Below are 17,388 nucleotides of genomic sequence, written 5' to 3' on the forward strand. Positions count from 1 at the left end.
GTCACTACCTTCTGAGAGAGACACACAGAGACATTAGCAACAACAACAAAAAAAGAAGACATATATAGTAGATATTGCACGGACATGTATGATAGACTGTACATCTTTCACTTTTTACCTGGTGAAATATTTATAATATAAACCCCCTTGTAAAGTGAGCACCACCTACCGACTGAACATTGTCCCTTCTTTCTTCAGCTGTTTTTCAATCCCATCACAAAATTCCTCCACTTCATTGTAATGTTAGAAAACATTATCACTGCATGGTTGACAGAAATACTGGTAACACGTGAAAAGGGTATATTGACTAACACTGGTACTCCTATTTTAAAGGTGTCAACTACTTGTATTTGTAATTGGTTAAAATAACAAAAAATACATATAGTAGAGCAAGCCATGTTAGACAAGTACGTACACAAGTAGTGACATTAAGGCGGGCTAATAATTTAGTCTTTAACAGTGCAGGAGGACAAATATGTATAATAATATTATATGGTGAAGCCTACCTGCAGAAAGAGAACACCACAGATGAACTGTGGTGTTGTGGTGTTGTCCGAGTTTGATCACAGTACCCCTGCTGGACCCCCTGCAGTTTGCCTATCGGGCAAACAGGTCTGTCGAGGATGCAGTCAACATTGGTCTGAACTACATCCTGCACCACCTCGACTCCCCAGGGACCTACGCTAGGATCCTGTTTGTGGATTTCAGCTCTGCATTCAACACCATCATCCCGGACATCCTTCACCAGAAACTCACCCAGCTCACAGTGCCGGCCTCCACCTGTCAGTGGATCACCAACTTCCTGACTGACAGGAAGCAGCAAGTAAGGCTGGGAAGCATCACATCTGGCACCCGGTCACTCAGCACTGGCGCCCCCCAGGGGTGTGTTCTCTCCCCACTGCTATTCTCCCTCTACACCAATGACTGCACCTCAGGGGACCCCTCTGTGAAACTCCTGAAGTTTGCAGACGACACCACCGTCATCGGTCTCATCCGGGAAGGGGACGAGTCTGCCTTCAGACGGGAGGTGGAACAGCTGGCTCTTTGGTGCAGTCAGAACCATCTGGAACTGAACCCGTTCAAGACCGTGGAGATGTCAGTGGACTTCAGAAGAAATCCCCCCCCCACTCCCCCCCCTTACCATTTTAAATAGGGAATTGGCTACCGTGGACTCCTTCAGGTTCTTGGGATCCACAATCTCACAGGACCTGAAGTGGACCTCCCACATAGACTCAACCAGGAAAAAGGCACAGCAGAGGATGTACTTCCTGCGTCAGCTGAGGAAGTTCAACCTGCCCCAGGAGCTGCTGATCATGTTCTACACCTCCATCATTCAATCTGTTCTGTGCACCTCCATCACTGTCTGGTTTGGATCTTCAACCAAACTAGACAGACACAGACTACAAAGGATAGTCAGGACTGCAGAAAAGATCATTGGTGTTGATCTGCCCTCCATCCAAGACTTATACCTGTCCAGGGTCAGGAAACGGGCAGGTAGCATCACTGCAGACCCCTCACACCCTGCACACAATCTGTTTAAACTCCTCCCCTCTGGCAGACGCTACAGATCACTGTACGCCAAAACAACCCGCCATAAAAACAGTTTCTTCCCCCAGGCTGTCACTCTGATCAACACTAAACAGTCAAAGAGTGTCAGACCTGTTTCTGTGAAAAAACCCTGGAACCAAACATAACAACCCTGGATCAATCTGACACTGAGAATGTTCATGTACATACCTTTAATTTAAATGTTCTCCTGCACTACTTATCAATGCTCTACTGCACTATTTTCCTTTTATTAATATTATATTTTATTATTACCTTTCTTTTCTATTATTTTTCCCTTCTTTTTATCTTATTTTTTTTTTAATTTTTATTTTGTATTTATTTATTTTTTTTATACTATTATTATTATTATTATTATTATTATTATTATTATTATTATCATCATCTTGTTATTTGCACATTCTAGTCTAACTACTGTTTTTATTTATACTTATGTTTATACTTATTATCATCTCTTCTAGCTGATTGTTTATTATTGAATTGTTTTCACTATTGGAGAAACATCTGTGAACCTCAGCTGTGTCGGAGTTGTGTGCAGTACAGTCTTTAAGAAGGCAAAGAGCTTGTCCTGTTGTTCCTCACCATGCAGGTAGATGGACGTCTGGGAGGAACTCTGATGAACCGAAGTAGTGAGTTTGCCACAGAGTATTTCCTAAGGGAAAACCAAGGTACAGAAACCATGAATTTGTGGAACTTTGGTATTCTTTTAAAACACAGCCATAAAATGTTATGTCCACAGATAGTATTAGCAACAAAGGCCCAAAGTGAATCTTTTCTGAGTTAGTCTGCAATAATGAGAAAACCGGAACATTTTCATTTCTCAATTATACATTTGAAATGTGTTCTTTGTCTTCAAAATGAATAGTACATTGCAACGACAGAAGCATTTGGAAAGGGCAGTTTCTTCTTTGTGTAAATGTTTTTTTTTTTTTTAAACTAACAAACTCAAACCCTTGGTTTGTGACAATGGAAAGTGTGTACTGTAATAAAGGATGGAAAACACAGCATTTATTTTGCAGTGTTGACAGACGCTTCCACATACTTAGTTTAAAAAATGTGACTTTACCATAAGCATAAAAATCCCAGTCATTTCCATTAATCTGGCGTGTCAAGCCCTAAAAGAAAGAAAAAAAGGAAGTTAAAAAAAGGTAAGATTAGATACATAACTGAAAACTGCTGGCTTCTCAATCACAGGATGACTTTTATATGAAGTAAATAGTGTCAGGGTGGGGTTTTATTTTGTAGGTCAGATCCTACATCGACAACAAGTGTTTTTTCCCTGCATTTGAATGTTCTTCTTGTTTATCCTCACTCCGTGTTTTTGAGTACCTCTGCCTCCCTGGACTGACCACCTGTGTGCCGAATCCCTGCTTGCCTGACCATGCCTAAAAGAACAATAAATATTGGTATAATGCACCTGAACTCCACCTCCGTCCCTGCCACGTCTTTCAAAATGTATTTTACAGAGTAAAAGTTTTTTTTTTTTTCACACCCCCCCAAAAAAAATAAAAAATTCTATCCTGAAATCAGTGATAAAATACTGATAAAAAAAAATAAAAAATCTTCTGAAACAGATAGCTGTGACGACCACTGAGAAATACAGCAATCAGAAAGTGGTCAAAATGTAACCGTTACAGCCTGAAACACAGTCTGCAGTATGAATATAAACATGACAAACAGCAGTGACGTGACGTGCCGTGACCACTAGGGTTGGGTAGGCAAACGAGACCACCAATGACAATTTCATATGTTTCTCCTCAGTGAAGCTCATCCACAAAGCCAATCCTTCCTTTTGTACCATTCACTGTGAAAAGTATGAAACATTTTCTGACCTTACCTTTGCTGAAAGTCTGGTAACTCAGGTGTTGGTCTCCCATCTTTTAGATTTCTCTCTTGACTCCACACAGGTGACCCTTATCCATTAATTAACTTCACTAAAATAACACCATAAAAATATGAAAAAATGACTCATATGCAGACATGGAGCATGTAGGGGCAGCAGGTGTGTGTAAATGGTTATGGAAACCCATTGGAATAAGAAGGACTTTAACAAAACGCTTTGTGAATCACTGAGGCAAAGTCTTTGGTACTGTTTATTTTTAAAAAATCAAATCTACACTGTACCAACATTTATATGGTGCATCTGTTTATCATATCACTGCCATGTCGCTATTGATTACAAATGAGCCATCACTAATCATCTGACCTCTGTCTCCTGCATTAGAAAATCACACCTTTAAAAAAAAATCACAAACATAGGAATTTGCTGTAAATTATCATTGAGAATTGTTCTCGCCAATCAACAAGATGACAACTTGTCTTTGTGTTCTTTCTTCCTAACAAGTGCTCGATTTGAGTACCAGCAGCTTTTAGGACAAGTGAGTTTTTCTGTTTCTTTAGAGCTTTGTAAAGCTCATTCTGAAATAATACCAAAGCAAATCAAGGTGTGAAAAATCATAAGCTTTTCCAGTCCAGTCGAGCAAGTCTCAGAGTATCCTCCTGGTATGAAAAGCTTCCTTATATCTCCAATTCATAACAGTTTTCCTTCCAAAGCCTTCTGGGAACTTATTCATTTGTACTCCAACAGATGGGCTATCATGAGAAGCAGAGAGTCTGGTTAACATCCTTCATTTTCATTTTTGCAAAGAAGATTTGGACCATCTGGCAGATGTGATCAGCCACCTGTCAGCGGATCACTGGACTCCCTGTAGGATTCATGCAAAGGGATCGGACACTCTCCAGCACTGATGGGATGAATCCCAACTGCTTAAACCAAGAGGAATTCTGAGGATGGAGATGATGAGGAGGAGGGAGCTGCTGGAAGGGTGAAGGGTCGTCAAGACTATCCTAGAAAACCTGCTCAGCAGGTGCTGCTATGTGCGAAGCTGGCAGTTGCTCGTAACCACAGTGCATTGTAGAACCATCCCCTTGGACAGTCAGTCAAGTCAGTCTTGTCTTCCATTTTTGATTTATCTTCCTCCAGTGTGCTCCATGGCTGAGAAGTCTGGGACTCAATCTGTTGTCAATATTAAAAACTCCTCAGTGTCTGGGTCCGAGTTTGAATATGGAGTATCTTGAAAGTCTCAGAGGAAAGCATCACATTTACCATCTGCAGTAGACAGAATGCAGAGATTCATCTTCAAGTTTCATTATCCCAACACTCGGAATGATGCCATAAATAAAAACTTCCTTTTTGCTTTACTTTTCTGCTGAACAATATTTTTAAACGGTGACACTGAACACTGTGCAAAAAACAGAAAAACTGTGACAGCATCACGGACTTCTACACTTACCGGAGATGATTACCTTTGCTGTCAGGAAGATACCATTAGTAGAAGCAGGCTGAGGTATATACTGTAGTCTGTGTTTACTCACAGGGATGACGTTTATATAAAAGCTTTTGATGATTCAAATACAGCATCGGCTTCTTACATGCAGCTGTACAATGCCAGACATGGACAACTGGTGACAAGTCTCTCTCTCTCTCTCTCTCTCTCTCTCTCTCTCTCTCTCTCTTTTTATTTATTTTATTGATCCCATATATAACAGAAACAACACCATAAAACAAGAAAACAATGCAGAATATCTACAAGCGATACATATAACCAAAAATTAATAAAAACCAAACAAACAGTGCTTGATACAATGATAATGTAACCTTTTGGGGTTAAGGGACTTGCTCAACATCCCACAGTGATGCCCAGGGGAGATTTGAATCATTGACCCTCCAATTACAAGCCTGCTTCCTTAACCACTAGGCCACCACTCCCCTACAAAAGGGTATTTTATGAAACAACTGAATTCATAATCAGAGCTAAATAAACCAGAAAGCAGTCCCATTACTGTCCAAGCTGTCAGGTTATGTTTAGTTTGTGTTTAGCCCTTGTGTGATTCTGAGTCTTTGTTCTGTTTTCTGCTTGTGGCTCCACCCCCAGTAATGTCTGTGTGCTTGGTTTGTGACTGATTACCTCCCTCATGTTTCCACCCAGGTGTGGCCTCCTCCACTATTTAGCTGAGTGCTTGAACACTGAATGTTTGCTGGTTCATTGTCTTATGTCAACCTCCTCGTGTCTTGCGGCGTTTTGTTCCCTGCTCCCAGTTTCCCCCGCGCTTCCTTGTGTCCGTTTGGAGTTTTATTACTAAATGGACTATTATCAACGCTACACCTGCCCGCTTCCTCCATCTCTCTCTGCATTTGGGTCCGCGCCATCACCTTCCCGTGACACAAGCTGCGTTATTTCATTTGGAAAAAGGCACACCTCAGGCTTGGCGAATGATCACGTCGTTCATTCAGCACGCGCTCACACAGTACAGTATGCTGTTTGACCCACAGGTGCTAAAATGTGAGCTCAATTTTAAGTTGTGCTCAGAACAAGAAGAGAGATGGACAAAAGTGAGAGAGAACAAACTGCTGTTATTACTAGAGGACAAACCCCTGCGTTCCTGTCATGTGTGTCGCAGCCTTAAAATGACTTCCGCTTAAGTCAAGAGAGGAGCACAGTAAAGGGTCTCACAAGAGGCACAGGAGGTGCTGAGAGGTTGGTAACAACACACAGAGACCAACAGGAGAGCAGCAGGGTTCAGAAAGGCGAGAATGTTGAAAGCAGGGTTTTTCGGAAATTACAGCCTCTGTGCAACAAAGAAAAGAACAGCCATTTGCCATATACGCATTGGTGTATGTGATCTTGGGTTTAAGACTCCACACAGTTCATTTAGCTCAGGGCTCTGGGGTAACACCTTTATATTGGGGTCGAGATAAAGAAGCTTTAAATGTAACACCATGTGCTACTTCCATTGACAGCTCCTTATTTTGTCTGTGAGTGTAAAAATCTCATCTTTAGTTGATGAAAAGAGCCTCATTATGTCTAAATTATTGATTCCTAGCATTCAGTCTGCATCACGAGGACTTTTTAGTTATTATGTGTTGTTTATAACTGTCAACACACTGAAACCACACAACTGTGTCTGATCCGATCAGTTACGTTATTAAAAATCAAGTCACCATTTGGAATACTGACCAATAGGAGCATTGATACAGGAAAGAACAATGGGGTTGGTGTATTATTCTGTCATTTTGTGTACTTTTGCTGTTATTTTGTGTTTAATGTGGTAGTATTTTTCTTTCAATTTGTATGTTTTTGTTGTAATTTTATGTAGTTTTGTTTTCATTTTGTGTATTTTTTTTTTTTTTTTGCGCACTCTGCAAGTCCGTTCTCAAAGTCTGGTCCCACGAGTTCGTACCCAGGAGTTCACAAGTACGGAGTGTGCATACTAAGAATTGAGAAACGGCCATTGACAATGATCCAATCATCATTCTGTGTCCAAGCAATCAGGTAAATAGTGAAGGAGGCTTGATTGGGACCGGGCCACACCTGGGTGCAAAACATGAGGCAGCTAAGCATTCACAACCCAAACACACTGACATCACTGGGAGGTGGAATACATGGGAACACAAAGACACAAGAGGTAAAACATGAAACAAGAGCTGAAACTACACAAAATAAACATCCCATGCCTGTCATTTCCCGATCCCGTTAGATTTGGATGGGAGACCACTGAGAATTTCAGGTGCCACAGCAGGGTGGCAGTCACCTCAGTGGTATCTGTCATTGTGTCCTTGGGCAAGACACTTCACCCACATTGCCTAGTGTGACTGTAGCGTGTGAGGGAGTGTTGGTGGTGGTCGGAGGGGCCGATGGTGCACTATGGCAGCCTCGCCTCCGTCAGTCTGCCCCAGGGCAAAAGTAGTTTACCACCACTAAGTGTGGAGTGAAAGAATAATCCCTTAATTCTGTAAAGCGATTCTGAGTGTACAAAATAGCGCTATATAAAATTGATGCATTATTATTATTAGAGAACTAAGGGCCTATGTTACTAATCTAGATTGGATTGATCTTCGTTAAATGGGTTCAACTAACCAAACATTCCCTGTCAGACAGGAGCTGTCTTACGACCGTCGATCACAACATGCTAATTTAAGGCAAGTGATTACAGCCTCGCTACGTGCGTGTGCTTATGAAAGGGGAGGAGATTGCAGCGTCTGACCAATCAATGAAGAGAACTGGCAGACTGAGCGTTTTTACAATGAATGGAGGAGCAGCTTATGATCTTAAACAAATAAAATGAATATAAATCCATAATGACAGTGCAGAGTAACAGTGAGTTAGTGCAGCGCACAGCAGAAGGCGGCGCTTTTATACCCGCTCAGATCTGATCCACTTCATAACTTAAGTTTGAAATGATGAATAATTAAAATCCATAATTCAGAACAAAGACAACCCTGTTGTTACAGAAAAGGCAGGAATGAGGGAACACAGGGAGGAAGCTGCTGACATTGTTAATGTGCAACAGCGTGAGATTATTTATTATATTAATCTATTCGATGATAAACGTTCAGCGTTAATTGCCATAGTGATTAAGCTCTAGCGAGCTTTATAGTCCAGCACACACTAATTAAATCCCGGAAGTTAGCGCAATAAGAGGTGATCTAGATTTGTAGCACCCCTTAGAGAACTAAAAGAGAACCACAAGGGCTAAACACTAACAAAACTACACAGACCCTGACATAAACTAGACTATAACTGAAATAATCCTGAAGAATAAATTTCAACTAAAACTACATTGTATTTTAGTCAGATGACTATGACTAAAACAAAATCCAAATTTGCTGTCAAAATTAACACTGATGTTAAGCTTTTAATTTTTGTATTTCTGATGTTCTGGCTATTTTAGTTTCTGAGAGCCCTTGTTGAATGATAAGTACGCATTTGCCCTTGAATGTTGTAAATTTGTATGATTTATCATAATATCATAGACAATATTGGAAAAACTGCTATAATTGTGAAGCCCTTTGGTTTCTGCATTTTGATACTTTTCCAAACAAACATCTTTAAGAGCATACTCAGACGACGCATGTTTCTGCCAAGGCCAACACTTCATCTTATTTTATGTAAATCTGAAGCAGCAGCAGCCTATCGAGCACTTCTCAGGCCCTGTAGAAAAACACATTTTTTCCCTGAAATTTCTGCCATTTTGCTGCAATTTCTGACTGATGGATGTCTGACGTCATGGCGTGTGCACAAAACCGATGTGGAAAAGCACTTAGAAGTTCATGGACAGACAAAATGCTTGTATCCTTCTCGTCTGGCTCGGAAATAAAAGCGGTTTTTGAGGACTGAAAGGATCTGATCACGTCCTGGTTGTGTGAGGTTCATGCCTCGATGGGTTGGATCTGCAAAAGGGAGACTTACACACTATTAGACATGTGATTATTTTGTTATGGCTGTTTTTGTGGTTTCATTTAGTCCTCAGATACATATACTATAGGCTATTTATCCTTCTGCTGATTGGCTGTAAGACATCACATGATTCTTAGATATCAAAGGAAAACACATGTTTTTTAAGCAGTCACTGATCAGAACAAATATGTAGAATTAACCACTAACGCGATACAAAGCCCTGCTGATCCACAGTCAGACGGAGCTCCATTCTTTATTATCAGTTCATCCTAATGAGCTCATTTATCTGCACACACACAGAGAAATCCTCTGGGCACATCTGAACACAGACCTGATTTAATTCATATGGCTACTTAATGTCAGCGGTGTAGGAGAGCCGGTTCCCAGAGGAGAACAATCTGGACTTCTCTGTAATCCTACAGGGCTTTCTGAATGAGAACATCCAACTTCTTGTCAGTGAACGCTGAACAAGCGGAGTATCAGAGCCAAAATGTCAGCATGGTACCAAAGAGGGAACACGTTTCAGGGGTTTTCTACAAAGCGTGAAGCAGAAGATGGATAACATGCGAAACAACTGATCACCACAGACTGTAACACCACAAGAGTGCATGTGGAGCTTTAGGCCCAGCTACAATTTACCAAGTAAACCTGAGTTTTAGCATCAGGACCAACCATCACCTGTTACCCAACCTCACAAAAAGAAAGACTCTTTTCATATAAACCTAAATCTCCATTTTAGCATGTCAAAAAGAGAAAAATGCTCGTTTATCTCATGGTGATGTACATATTGCTCTGCCAAATCAGCTGCAAATTGTTTGTCCCATAGATATAAATGGGACAAACAATCATTCATACATACACACCATAGGCACATATGGAACAAAATTATCCACACAAGGCTCGACTTTAGCCTTTAAAAATAAAAGCATAAAAACACACATTTAAAACAGTGATAATGTGCTGACACTGGATTGGTATGAGTTATTGCACTGGGTTTATAATAAATTATACTTAACTTTAGCAAACAAACAAATAAACAACCAATTATTGACCAATAGGTTCAATATTTTATCAATCTTTTTTTTTTTTTCCCCCAGCAAATAAAATAAACAAATAAGCAAACAGTCAAATGAATGAATCAAACCAATCCTGGTCTGATAAAGTCTGATGTTGTTGATGTTTGTTGATGATTTTAAATGTTTTGTTGCCGACTTGAATGTTCTTATTGATTTTAAGCTGTTGTCTGTTGCACTTTTTGATCATGTAAAGCACATTGAGTTGCCTTTTGCATGAAATGCGCTATACAAATAAATTTGCCTTGCTTTGCCTTATATTCCTAAATGTAAGGCAAGGGAAATGTATTTGTATTGTGCATTTCACACACAAGGCAATTCAATGTGCTTTACATGATCAAAAAGTGCAACAGAAAACATTTAGCGTTTTCAAAATCAATAAAAACATTCAAATCAGCAGGAAAAACTTTACATCAACAATAATATGATTCCAAATCTCCCTCTCAGTCATACGCAGTGAGAAAAATGAGTGCCTTGAAAATGGATTTCAAAATCTTCACATTGGATGCTGACTTCAGCTCTGCTGTACATTAATCTACAAGTATATTATATTTCTTATAGGATTTTCAACGCTGGTGAAATTCCTAATTTCCCCTGAGGGAGAGAAGCTGCTCAGAGGGATAAAGAGTAAATCCCTAACATACAGTTTTATAGACATGTAAGTTATTATTATTCTATTGTATGTAACTAAATGTTATCTCCCAGAGTTCAGAACATCAATAGTGTTAATATAATATTTTCCTGACACAGCGACGGCTCGACCTCTTCTTCAAAGGATGACGTGTGAGACGCACTTAGACATGTCCATCCGACGATGATGAGGGTGATGATGAAGATGACGGGGGCGCGCACCGCGTTTCGCCTCTTAATCCAGCGCGCAGCCGCTCGCTGGAATCAAACGAGCAGCGGGACGGAGCGCAGCGTTGACGAGTGTGCGAGAGACGCTTCTGTGCGTAAAAGGCGCGTTTCGGTCTTTACGCACGGCTGAGGAGCGCAGGAAACAGCCGGGTGAGCCGCTCTGAGGACCCAGGCTGAACATCTGATCCACTGTGAGTCCTCCAGAACCCATGACGGACAAACTTTCCATCTGACTCTCCTTGTTTCACATCTGCTACAATGGACCCGCTTTTCAATGCCACCTCCGCGCCAAACTGGACCACCAGTGACACCAACAACGGTACCGAGTACTGGAACCAGTTCGTGCAGCCCGTATGGAGGATCGTCCTGTGGGCCATCGCGTACAGCTCCATCGTCATCGTGTCCGTGGTGGGGAACGTGACGGTCATCTGGATCATTATGGCACACAAACGCATGAGGACCGTCACCAATTACTTCCTGCTGAACCTGGCGTTCGCAGAAGCCTCCATGTCCGCCTTCAACACGGTCATCAACTTCACCTACGCCGTGCACAACGAGTGGTACTTCGGTCCCGTTTACTGTCGCTTCCACAACTTCTTCCCCATCGCGGCTGTGTTTGCCAGCATCTACTCTATGACTGCCATCGCCCTGGACAGGTGAGTCTATATACAGCAGACACATTAGGGATGAACCAGTGTCAGAAAATCCAGCAAAAACATTTTTAATGAATTTATCAAATTTGAATCTCAGACATATGTGATGGAAAGGCTAAGAAAAGGATGCATTCATGCCTGTCAACCTTTTTTTTTTTTTTTTTACCTGGGAAAAACCAAAGGCGCTGCATTTAATCCACGTTTATCAAGATGCGAGCTGTATCATGAGCCTGTCTCATAAATACCCTCCAAAAGCAAAAGGCAGCTTCATATTTTGCAGGTTGAAAATAGAAATCTGAATTTCCTTATGGTTTGAAACATATAAAAGCTTGTTTGCGCACCTCTTATCAGATTTAATTTACTTTAGAATTCTATACTGTACAGGTGTGTGTGTGTGTGTTTACAATGATACAAACAAGATCATCAAAACTTGTGAAAGAGAAAATGAGTATTATGCAGGTGTGACGCGAAATCCCCTAATTACACAATTTGGTGATTTTATATATATTTATTTAATGATATTTAAAGTATATAATTGTTTTGATTTATATTCTAGTTGATTTCCTCCACAGTCTATGTTAGTCAAACCGTGGTGGGGGTTGTTGGCTGGGCAGTATGGACCAAAATTCATACCAATATGTTTTCTTAAAATGGCAATTAACGATATAAGTCTCTATATTTATTTCTCAATAAACTCTCAAGCAAGATGTTTCAGGGTCAAAATCACTGGCGCAAAATACTACACAGGCACTTATTGATGTCCAGCTGCCCCATATCAACATGTGGCACATAACAATGTGCTCATTGAGCTGATTCATCTCCATGGAGACAGCATGTGTGAGTAAATTCTGTGCTGTCTTTTAGGGCAGGTCCTGTTTTGTAGCATGTAGTTCTTGGTTACACTCAGCAATTTAATCAACTTAACAGCCTTTTGAGCTTTTGGTGCGTGGCCCCTTTAAGAGAGGAGGGGCCGCGTCACCACATGTGTAAAAGAGAGAGACTGAGTGAGAAGTGTGAACTGAGACAGAGTCAGTCAACACTGTGTCCATCCTCTTTCTTCTGCAAAGGAAGTGAGTGAGGGCATGGTGTTGCCAGGTTGGCGTGGATTTCTCCCCAATTTGAGCTTCTTTTCAACACAATGAGCTGGAAGGAATAGCATTTAGACTTTAAAACAAAATGTAAAATAGGGATGGGCGGTATACCGGTTCATACCGAATACCGGTATATATTTTTGTTATATGAAATTTTAATATACCGCCGTACCGGGGTATTGGATTACACTGCTTTCGGAACGCTACGCTGCGCCGCGTTTCAGACCGGACCCTTTTCAATGTTACACTTCTAGATAGGAAGTTAAACATGGAGAACAACACTCACGGACACGGAGGCACGGTTAGCTTAGCATGTCGGCAATTCAGCAGCCAGTAATAAACCAAAAAAGAAAGGATCGCAATTTGTAATTCCTATAATGCGGAAATAAGTCCTGTTGGAGCTGCAAACAAAACGCTACCTTATTCACCATAAGAAACCACCTCACGACTGAGTATGCAGCATTTGAAGCTAGAAATCAAGCTAATGCTAAAGCTAAGCTAGTGCGGCAAAGAGCCATTGGGCTGCTGTTGCAAACTTGTATTACTACTAGTGGAATTATTCTGCAATATTTACTCATCAAGACAGTAAAATATACCATCCTAAGTCAATCTACTGCAGTAATTCCTCTCAACCAGTAGTAAATGCTGTGAAAACCCGATTATGCATGAAAAAAAATACAGTATTTTGAAAAATACCGTGATATACATTTTTGGTCATACCGCCCAGCCCTAACGTAAAATAACAAAAGCCCCAGCTGAGATTCTTACTATAAGACTTTTAAATTATGTGCCGACACAAGTGTGACTAAAAAGGCCAATATCCAATATGCCAATGTTTTACATATTATTTGGCCGATAACCAATATTTTTAACTCCAAAGATAAAGTAGCTTTTGTCGTGGAATTAAATACAGAATTGTTCCGCATACTCTTTATTTTGTTGGCCCGTTGGTAAATGCAGAAAAATGACAAAGCTGAAAATATATGACAAATATTTTCAAGCAAAATAAATATAGATACTGTACTTGCAACCTATCCTACTTTAAACATTTACTACATACTTACATGTTGTAAAAAAAATGACATTTTTATGAGATCCAAGCATTCTGTGTCATAGCTCTAAATGAGGAAAGGTTCAAACAATTTGGAAATCAGTAAATTAAGTGAATCATTCTACTTTGAGATTGTTGAGAGCCTCTTCCCTCCATTGATTTACAAGCTCTCCTGCAGTCTGCTGCACACGCACAAGATGGCGGCGCTTAGCCACGCCTCTACATAGGCGTTGAGGCGTCTACGTATATATGATGTCTATGGATTGATCAAGGAAGCAAAGCCTGCTATTTTATTGCTTAATTGTATCAGCGTTATGTTTGATCTGCTCATTTTAAAGCCAATATCGTCCGATAACGTGCCAATAATAACAGGTATCACTAGTGACTGATCAATTTCAGTGCTGACAGTTGAGTTTTTGACAGACGGAAAAGAAAAAAAAAACATTTATCTCATCTGTATCTACTTCCTAAAATGTAATTTCCAGCCAAAAGGAAAAATAAATTGAATCATAACGGTGCCTCAGACAATGAAAAAAAACCATCTGCTACAGGACGATGCAGCTGATGAGAGAAAAAGCTTTTAAGCGTTTGATTGGAAACATGTCCTTATTTACAAGATGTTTTCTGAGACCCAAAAATAAAGTCACTTAAGGAAAACATCAACACGTCTTGGATTTTTTGCCAAGCGCTCCTATCAAATATCTGGATGCGACCATATAATAAATGAAATAATATAGATAAATATAATATGAAGCTCTGGTCCTAGGTCCCTCTAAAAGGTTTAGCTCATTGTCAGGGTGTCTATAGAGCTGCCAGATGACACATTAGTTACACTCAGCAGGAAAGTATGCAAAGCAGGCAGGACCACAGCCCTCCAGGTGTTTACAGTGACATGCCTAATTTACTGTGGATAAATGAAAATAAACAGTGCTCTGTCTCACTGTTTGTGTTTGTGACTAGTGTGTGTTTGAGTGCATCGTTTTGTGTGATTCATAAATCTGTGTTTTGGTGTGCATATATATTCAGGATGAACGTGTGCGTACAAGATGCCAAGTGTCCACACATTCGTAATAAAGGACACATGGAAGAATCTATTGAGTGAATACATGAATGAAGTGTGTAAAAGGAAAACCTTTACCTTTTTTACACAAAACAATTAGGCCTGGGCCAATTATCAATAAATCAGTTAACCGGACAATAAATGAAAATGAACTCGATAAGTTTGCCGGCCTCGAGGTTCACGTTGGCAACGGATATAAAACGGCAGATAATTCAGTCAGTTCTAATAATTTCACAGTGAACCTGCAGCGTAATTACTCTGAACTAGTATACGACTGCCAGACAATCTTAGAGTTAGGTAAATCAAACAGTTATTGTCAGGTAGATGTGGCAACTCTGGGCCGACTACGTAGCTTCGGATTGTAGTGAAAAGTAATCCTAATAAAGGTCACTTTTAATTTGAAAGGCCTTCATTGATAAACAATGTAACAGGTTGATTTGATCAGATCATTGATCAGATTATTGCAGTGTGACTGAGTCACAGTTAAAATCTCTTTCCTTGATCAGCACTTCATCATCAGCATCATCATCATCATCGTTGGAGATATGAGGAAATAACGCGGCCGCAGAGTGTCCTGCTTTAATACAGAGGGATGTTTGCAGTGAAACACAACTATTGGCTTCCATAATACGCAGTTTTAAGTATAAATTGTTTAAAGTGACCTGAGCTGAGCCTCATTAAAATATGTGTGGGAACAGTTTGTGGTCTATTCTCATCCACATGACAACTTGTTTCACTCTGTGGTGGATCAAACTGTGACTTTACGTTGGACACAGTATGAAAATAGTTGAATCACTGTGACCAACGTGGACAGAAGTCTGCATCTGTCAAGAGTTTTAATTAATCACACAGCAGCAGCTGCGTAATCACAGCTGCTGCTGCCCGACGCACGAGTCTGTGTGGCTTGAAATGTAACTAAGTCCATATTTCTAGTGCAATATAATGTTTCACCTTATAGGGGCGCTGCACTTATTCCAGGGTTAGAAGCGCGTAAGAGGAAAAGGACTTACGCACACCGGAGAATGCAGGAGCGCAGCGACTGACTTAAGTACAGGGGAAGAATAGCACACAGCCAAAAACAGCACCGCTGCACGGATTTTTGGACTTACACACGGGAGATAGAGCCCTAATAGCGTAGTAAATATTTACACATATACGTACAATATTTTGCTACCTTAAATTTTCCTACTATGATAAACCCTTATTCTAACCCTAACCCTAAAAATTAAAGGAAAGATTCTTACTTTTTTTCAACATGACGGACGCGCATGCGCAGTTCGGCAGGTGCGCATGCCCATTGTGTACCGTAGGAAACTTTCACAAAAGGATTATTCTACACTACACCGGCTACACCCAGCAGAATGTGAAGCAGCGGAGCCGCGTACCAGCAGTGTCCGCCAGCAAAGGAGACGTAAGACGTAAGCATTATGATATGTCATTATATTAGTGGTTAATGTGGTCTAAAAAAATGTCGACAATGTCGTTTATCTGCAATCATTTGTGGGATAATATATCGTCCAGCAAAATCTGTTATCGGCACAGGCAACCGACATTGATAATTGAATTGAATGAATAAATGAACTCTGATCTTGTCTCGTCTGTTCTGGAGAGCTGTGGGAAGCAACTTCCTTTGGCTTTTCAGCCAGATATGTGAGTGTGTGTGTGTGGCTATGATTGTGTCTGCATAGAGTGACCTTTACCAAGATTTTCTTCTTGTTCCCTCTCAATGACGAGAGGGAGGATCAAGAAAACGGAAGAATGGGAAGACCAAAGGGCATACGCGCGCGCACGCACGCAGCCAGGCACGCAAAGTTTTAGACTCACATACACGGTACAGGCACACAGTCTTAGAGTCGCTGCATTTCTTTAAACAATTTCATGAAGCAATTTAATTAAAGTTGCTAAATATTAACATTTCTTGATTAGATAAAGACATAGTGTAGGTGTCATAAATAAATAAATTGAAGATCATTTGCTCAAAGAACGATGTAAAAGGTTAAAATCGCCGCTCAAAATTTTCTTTTGGTCTCTACTCAATTTGGTGTAGAGTTTCGTAAAACGGATGTATAGAAATGTTTTTACCTCATTCTTACCATAATTTCTTGTGTTTCTTCGGCAGACAAAGAGGACAGTGATTCGTTTGACGCCTTTTTTGTTTTAGTTTGTTCCTGGGATTCCCGGTGATATCACCATACTCGGCTTTCAGTTTTGGCTGGATTCAGATCTTTCTGTGTAAACCAAAAATAAACACAATTTTCAGTTCGTGAAAGTACCAGAAATGTGTTGGAAAGGGACTTTGGTTGAGTTTTGTGGGGCAAACACAAGATATCACGTTAAGAATGAAGTAGAAACACCTTTATGCATCTGTCTACGGGACGTCACATTCCACAATGCAATGCGGAATGTGAAATTTTCCGACAATATCAATTAGAGAGTGTTTATAATTAAGATAAGAAGTTTGGGCAACAATTTAAATTTTTTGCATGTTTTTTCAAGCAAATGATCCTCAATTTATTGATCTTTGAGGCCTACACTGTCTTAATCTGATCAATTATTTGTCTACAGCAGCTTTAAAATACAATAACACTCAGATGGACTTTTCAAAGCAGGTGATAACAGTCCAGAAACCACAAGACACTTTTTTTTGCTAATTTGGTATATATTGACTTTTAACTCCCAATCTTTTTATTGTATGACTGTATTAATACCTGTGGTATTCACACATCATTGTGGGTTTTTCCTTTGCAAGTCTTCTCTGTTTATACTGATGCTCTATGCTGCTGATCGCTGCTGGAGGT

General features: G+C 40.3%; 1 protein-coding gene across 1 annotated transcript in view; it reads left to right on the forward strand.

Annotated features, from left to right (window-relative positions):
• Positions 1-10,791: 10,791 nt before the first annotated feature.
• tacr1a (tachykinin receptor 1a) overlaps positions 10,792-17,388 on the forward strand; it is a 39,634-nt gene continuing 33,037 nt past the window's right edge. The window contains exon 1 of the mRNA XM_028457567.1: positions 10,792-11,391. Coding sequence (XP_028313368.1) covers positions 10,994-11,391 — 398 coding nt within the window. The 5' untranslated portion in view covers positions 10,792-10,993. The remainder of the gene's footprint in view (positions 11,392-17,388) is intronic.

Source organism: Gouania willdenowi, chromosome 9 (assembly GCF_900634775.1).
Source record: "Gouania willdenowi chromosome 9, fGouWil2.1, whole genome shotgun sequence".
Taxonomy (NCBI): domain Eukaryota; kingdom Metazoa; phylum Chordata; class Actinopteri; order Blenniiformes; family Gobiesocidae; genus Gouania; species Gouania willdenowi.